General features: G+C 39.8%; 1 protein-coding gene across 1 annotated transcript in view; it reads left to right on the forward strand.

The window, feature by feature from the left end:
- The window catches only part of LOC138974207 (uncharacterized), a 20,161-nt gene extending 15,546 nt beyond the window's left edge, over positions 1-4,615 (forward strand). Inside the window, exons 9-10 of the mRNA XM_070346925.1 lie at positions 403-546; positions 4,550-4,615. Of these exons, the coding sequence (XP_070203026.1) occupies positions 403-546; positions 4,550-4,615 (210 nt within the window). The remainder of the gene's footprint in view (positions 1-402; positions 547-4,549) is intronic.
- Positions 4,616-7,500: the final 2,885 nt, after the last annotated feature.

Here is a 7,500-nt window from a genome sequence, read left to right on the forward strand (position 1 = left end):
GGGCGTGGGTGTGGGTGTGTGCGTATGTGTTAGTGTGTGTGTGTGTGTGTGCATGTGTGTGTGTGTGTGTGTGTTTATGTATGTGTTAGTTGTGTTTGTGTATGTGTGTGTGTGTGTGTATGTGTGTGTGTATGTGTGGGTGTGTGTGTGTGTGTGTTCGTGTGTGTGTGTGTGTAGTGTGCCCCTGTGTGTGTGTGTGTTTGTGTGTGTGTGTGTGTGTGTGTGTGTGTGTGTGTGTTCGTGTGTGTGTGTTTTCATTTGACAAGTTGCATTCAATGTATAGAGGTATAAACAGCAACATGGAAATGCATGTGTCATTGCCTGTCTCCTCTTCAACAGATATATGTGTACTTGACTTTCTCTTTTGAAACCTGTTCACCTCTTGTCCCCTAATTCTTTCAGTCATTTTATATTCTCATCGTCACTTATACAGTGCCAGAAACATGGTTTGGCGTACCATATGGCGAGTTAAGCGTCAGTTCCCAAACAGACAGTAAATACGGTGGTATTGGTTGGGATGGTGCCATCTACCCGGAGTATGCCCAGGTTAGGATGTAGTTTTCTTTCATGAAGTGCCATTCACTTAGGAATAGAACTATGATGAAGTTAAGAAATGCGTGCCTTCATGGTTTTTTCCTGGTACATTTTAAGCTTAATCAGAAAGACGTATGCACACGTGCACACACCCTCATGTGTCAATACATGCATACATGTAAGCCCCACGCCTATTACACCTGACTCCGTTCACCTCCATTCTTCCCCCACACAGAGGATCGGCTTTGCATAATTACTGTTTTACTGTCAAAAAACAAGAAAGGTAGGTTGTTGGAACGTTTGTTATTGACAAAAGAATACGTTACATTCAGAAATATATTGACCAAACGGTCTTTAAAGTGCTCAGACAAACAATATGTAACAATAACTTAGTTTGAACGAATGTTTTGTCAATAACAAACGTTCCAACAAACCTACCTTGTTTTTTTACATTTAGTCAAGTTTTGACTATATGCTTTAACATAGAGGGGGAATCGAAACGAGGGTCGTGGTGTATGTGTGTGTGTGTGTGTTGTGTGTGTGTGTGTGTGTGTGTGTGTGTGCGTGCGTGTAGAGCGATTCAGACCAAACTACTGTACGGATCTTTATGAAATTTGACATGATAGTTCCTGGGAATGATATCCCCGGACGTTTTTTCTTTTTTTTCGATAAATACATTTGATGACGTCATATCCGGCTTTTTTGTAAAAGTTGAGGAGGCACTGTCACACCCTCGTTTTTCAATCAAATTGATTGAAATGTTGGTCTAGCAATCTTCGACGAAGGCCGGACTTCGGTATTGCATTTTAGCTTGGTGGCTTAAAAATTAATTAATGACTTTGGTCATTAAAAATCTGAAAATTGTAAAACAATTTTTTTTTTATAAATGGATCCAAATTAACGTTCATCTTATTCTTCATCATTTTGTGATTCCAAAACCATATAAATATGTTATATTTGGATTTAAAACAAGCTCTGAAAATTAAAGATATAAAATTATAATCAAAATTAAATTGTCGAAATCAATTTAAAAACACTTTCATCTTATTCCTTGTCGGTTCGTGATTCCAAAAACATATAGATATGATATGTTTGGATTAAAAACACGCTCAGAAAGTTAAAACGAAGAGAGGTACAGAAAAGCGTGCTATCCTTCTCAGCGCAACTACTACCCCGCTCTTCTTGTCAATTTCACTGCCTTTGCCATGAGCGGTGGACTGACGATGCTACGAGTATACGGTCTTGCTGAAAAATTGCATTGCGTTCAGTTTCATTCTGTGAGTTCGACAGCTTGACTAAAAGTAGTAATTTCGCCTTACGCGACTTGTTGTTTTTTTACATTTAGTCAAGTTTTGACTAAATGTTTTAACGTAGAGGGGGGAATCGAGACGAGGGTGTGGTGTGTTTGTGTGTGTGTTTGTGTGTGTGTGTGTGTGTGTGTGTGTGTGTGTGTGTGTGTGTGTGTGTGTGTGTATGTGTGTGTATGTAGAGCGATTTAGAGAAAACTACTAAACCGATCTTCATGAAAGTTTACATGGGAGTTCCTGGGTGTGATATCCCCAGACGTTTTTTTCATTTTTTTGATAAAATTTAATGTCTGATGACGTCATATCCGGCTTTTCGTGAAAGTTGTGGCGGCACTGTCACGCTCTCATTTTTAAACCAAATTGGTTGAATATTTGGTCAAGTAATCTTCGACGACGCCTGGACTTTGGTATTGCATTTCAGCTTGGAGGCTAACAAATTAATTATTGAGTTTGCTCATTAAAGTTGTCATTAAAATCGATTTTTCGCAAACAGATTTAAAATTGATTGCATCGTATTCCTCATCACATTCTGAATCTAAAATTATATACATATGTCATGTTTACTCTTAAAATGGGATCACAATTAACGAAAATATATTAATTAGTCTTACGATTAAATTTTAAGAAATCGATCCAAAAATGATTTTATCTTATTCTTTATCGTTTCCTGATTCCAAAATCATATAGATATGATAGGTTGTATTCAAAACAAGCTCAGAAAGTTAACACGAATACAGAAAAGCGCGATTTCCTGCTTAGCACAATACGCTACCGCGCTATTCTGGCGTGTGCATATCACTGCGTTTTGCACGTGGGAGGTGAGCGATTTCCTTCTCGCGGGGATCGACGAAGCTGTACTGTATTGGTGAAAAAGATACAGTGCGTTCAGTTTCATTCCGTGAGTTCGACAGCTTGACTAAATGTAGTAATTTCGCCTTACGCGACTTGTTTTATTCTGAATTTGGAAACATCGGCAGTCTTTTTGTTTTTATATTTACTGTTCCACTGTGTAAAGTGTTGACTCTAACTGCCCATCTTGTTCCCGTCCCCAACACTGCCTTTAACTGCAAATGTCTCCAAATTTCCCTTTTTTTGTTGTTATGTTGTTCTTTGTTTTTTACATAAACGATTCTATTGTTTAATCATATTTTTTGCTTGCAGCAATTCAACACACCAGTGTGTAAGTCTGTTTTTGTCTCTCTTGTCAAACATATTCACCTCCAGTACTTTATAGTCTACCGAAATACCATGTAAGAGAAATATCTAAACAGACGTTCTGGTGCCTAAACTCATAACCATTTTCCAATAAAAGACATACACAATCCAACGACGGCATTTGCTCTAATTAAAACTGAAATGTTTGATTCTGTTCATTAATGACACCGGGGTTTTACTTCTGGGTTCAGGTTGATGTATTCTACATATTATTGTGATATCCCGCATGGTTTGGACGAAAATATCGTCACGCTCAGTGACAGCTGGATAAACGTGAGATAAAGAGCTGGCAGCAACATTTTCAATCAGAACAACAGCATAACAACCCACAAATAGCTTTTGCATACGTTTACATTCTCAAAACAAGTCTTCCTGTATCATAAAGAAAAAGTGCCCAACTCAAGAAACGAGATCGGCAATTTTGCTTAGGTTACCGTGGCAATGGTTTCCGATGGTCTGAGAGTTTGTACTCTTTAACATGTGATAGATACCCTTCCAGTAGCTTCCCCTGTAGTTTCACTACAGAAATGCCTAACACTGAGATAGGTATTGTTCTTTTGAGCGTGACGATATTTCGTTCACGTTCCTAAACCATTTATAAAAAAAAGAAGGTTTTTCTGCCTTGTAGTGTGTGGTTCGACAGTGTTGGAAGCTGATACTTTCATACACAGCCCCAACTACCCTCTGGATTACACTGCGCCTGGCTCTGCTTATATCTGTCAGTGGATGGTCCCTACTGAGGTGGATGGGACGTATGTATTTCATCAGTACTTTCTTTCTTTTTCCTGTACTATCATGGTATAGAGTTATTGGTTGTTGCCAGCGTTGTACGATTTGTACATCTTTTTCTGTTTCATCTTTATCTTTTATTGTGAGGATGACTTTGTATGCTCTCCTTCTCTGTCTGTCTGTCTCCTTGTCTCTGTCCATATGTTGGTCGCACCTCCCCCCCCCTCTCTCTGTCCCTCTCTCTCTCTCCCTCTCTCACCCTATTTCTCTCTCAGTATACTAAAATACTCTCGGCAAGTCAGCAAGATGTCCACTTAATATGAGCTGCTTATCACAGTGGTTCTAGTGTGGAAATATGTGTTGTACTAAAAGAGTGCACTAACCACACTATGGGTGCAACCAATATGTATCCACTGACTTGCTTCTTTGTTTATGTTAGCTGAAATTGTTGGACATGCATACGCGGCACATTTCCGCAGCAGCGCAACCTATTAATTCTAGAAAGTGTACGTGGCAGAAGATGTTAGTCTGAAAATAAGCACCGACAATACGCATGACACGGCCAATTCAGTGCGTCCTTGGACCCGTACTTTGTATGGTAAGTGCGTCGGGGACCAACCTCAAATAATGCATCTTGTTTGGTTCCATTACGTATAGGACGCAGTGACGCACAGTTCGGGGAGCCCAACTCGTCCATTGTCAGTTTAAAGTGTGTCTGTATGTGTCTTCGAACATTAAATTCAATTGCGTTTGTGATTAAACAGGACAGTCGTGGAAATTCACCAAATGGCTCTTTCACCAATAGCTTCTGGAAAATGGTGCGTGGCTGACTCGCTCTTGCTCAGCAACTCTGAGGGAGAACAGAAGACACTGTGTGGATCTATGGGGTATTACGTGTACACGTGTGAGTCATCTCAAATAAAAATACAAGTAGTAACATCAAGCTGTTCGTCTAAACTTTGGCACCAGAATCATGCACAGACATGTGTCCACATTCAAACTAACTTTGAGTTGAACCGGGCTGACACCCGAGCAATTAAAAAAGGGCACTTAATCCCGGATAAGGGGACACTAGTGGCTATTACTCCCGTGAGTATTTAATATATAATGGGATATAGCATTTAAAATAAAAACTCAAAAGTGTGATAGACACACGGACAGAGACCTTGTGATAATAATTATGGCTGAATCAGTGAATGTTTGGTATATAATTGTCCATTTTGGAAACTATAAACATTCTAAAATGAAAGGGCTAACAATGCTCAGGCACGATAATTCAGGTGCATTTATAAAACCTACTAACACATCGCGAACAAGCTGACACAAACCATTGCAAGAGAGAGAGAGAGAGAGAGAGAGAGAGAGAGAGAGAGAGAGAGAGAGAGAGAGAGAGAGAGAGAGAGAGAGAGAGAGAGAGAGAGAGAGAATTGAATTGAATTGAACTTTATTTAACAAGGATTAAGATTTAAGGCTACGCCTTTTCTTACAATCTGTCCTTGTAACGCATAGACACAGTTATATAATTAAAAAAATTAAACATTAAAAATTTAAAAAGTTAACCAACAAAAGGTGGTCGGAAAACGTGATAATAAAGATGACGATGATGATGATGATGATGATGATGATGATGATGATGATGATGATGATGATGATGAAGATGAGGCATGAAGAGCATACATATGTGGTTATTCATAAAATCAAATGCATACTATGCAGGTAATTATAAATACAAGCTGGTAGCAATCGAACATGTAGCAATAGTGTAACAAAAATATGTTCAGAATATACAATGCACAGCATATCTTTGACGTGATACTAAGTGTGGTAAGTCAAAAGGCGTTAAACTAGAGAGAGAGAGAGAGAGAGAGAGAGAGAGAGAGAGAGAGAGAGAGAGAGAGAGAGAGAGAGAGAGAGAGAGAGAGAGAGAGAGAGAGAGAGAGAGAGAGAGAGAGAGAGAGAGAAGCAGCTTTAACGAGTACTGTCAGCGTAGATATAGCAAGCTACATTCTACAGACTGGAGCATGATGAATGTATATTGACCATATCCCATGACCTCCCTTCTTTGTCTCTGTCACTTCAGTATGGGTATATATGTTGTATTTTTATAGCTCAATAAATACATCATGGACTCCAAAAAAATATATGATAGTGCAGATTCCGATTTGGGCAAATAACTACTTTCCTCCCGACCTTTGACCTTGCGCCAAACAAATAGATTGTAATACACTCTTAATTGCTTTGCTGCTAAAGAGTTCTATCCGCAGTTTTATTAACCCGTGCATAACACTAGTTTGAACAGTCGAACACTATCACAATGCCCATGGCTACAAACCAAAAAAAAAAAAAACCCAGTACCCTCCCTTGCATCGAAGCAGACGACTGTCAGTGAGAGTCTGTCACACAGATCTGTCAGCATTGTCGGTGTGGGAACTGACAGAAGCTAGGGAGCACAGATAATAGAAGCCCTGTCACATAGACTAATCACACAATCAATACACATTTGGCTCATGTTTTAAATGACAGTTTCGAGTTTGTTAGTCAAACTCAAAGCAACAACACTGGTCTGGTGTCATGCGTAGCGGGACCGAGAAGCGTCTTACTGCATGGTTTGGGGTGGCTTCGCTTCGTATCAAACATCGGCTGTTTCACGCATTTTGCGAGCAAGTCTACTCTTTTGCCTGGCTCTGCAGTAAGTCCACATTGGCGATGAAGGTATCCAAGAACTTAACATGTGTGCATTTTTCCGTAATCCAGTCATATTCCTTCAAAATGCAATCAATCGGCGGTGACAGACTTGGTGTCAGCAATTCGCGACTTCACCAACTGGGTCCCGTTTTCCTCACACCCATACCAGTTTAGGTTCATCCATGCAAACACACTCGCAAAACAGTTTATCACGTAGATACATTTCAAATAGGGAGCAAATGGTTAAATCTAAACCTACATATTTGTTCCCTAAAATGTGCTTCTCTGTCAATAAGCCTGATTGTATAATAATACGTTCGAGAAAAACAACGTGGAATCGATTCTGAATCGAGTAAGCCAAATGGGTGCCAACCCGGTTTCGCCCGTTCTGCCGACCTGAAACGCAAAACAAAAGAATTGTGCGCTTCAACTAAATTAATTTCTATACGACTTCATTACTTTCTTGCAACTTATGAACCTTTACTTAAAGCTTTTAAATGGTCTGAAAGTAGTGTTACCGCGTACTTATCGATGCACTCATTCGTTTTATTTTTTTCAGCGACGGTCACTTAGTTTAAGGTTGCAAAAGGGCCAAGTCTCGCTGGCACCACTGTTTCACTCTCCACAGATCGCAACAGTGCCGCTAGTAGTCTACACTTTGTGTTTGATGGTAGAATGGGATATACAGATTACAACACTCGTGGTTTTTTATATGGCTTGTATTTCAGTCAAGACCCAGCGGGAATATCAATCGAGAGCCACTCGCCAGAGGCTCGTGTCTCCCGATGATATTCATCCGCTGGGTCTTGACTGAAATACAAGCCATATAAAAAACCACTCGTGTTGTAACCAATACATACACCATAATATTTCATAGGTAGTACTACTGACATTTGCATTGGCATGATTGTGTGTTGTATGTGCAGTCAAAGCAATCAAGGGCGACTTTTTCTACGTGACTCTCATAGTACGAACACAATCCTCTATATCTGACTTTCAACACCGCCCTGGCTTCGTCCTCCGTGTCTAC

This window comes from Littorina saxatilis, linkage group LG8 (assembly GCF_037325665.1).
Source record: "Littorina saxatilis isolate snail1 linkage group LG8, US_GU_Lsax_2.0, whole genome shotgun sequence".
Lineage (NCBI taxonomy): Eukaryota > Metazoa > Mollusca > Gastropoda > Littorinimorpha > Littorinidae > Littorina > Littorina saxatilis.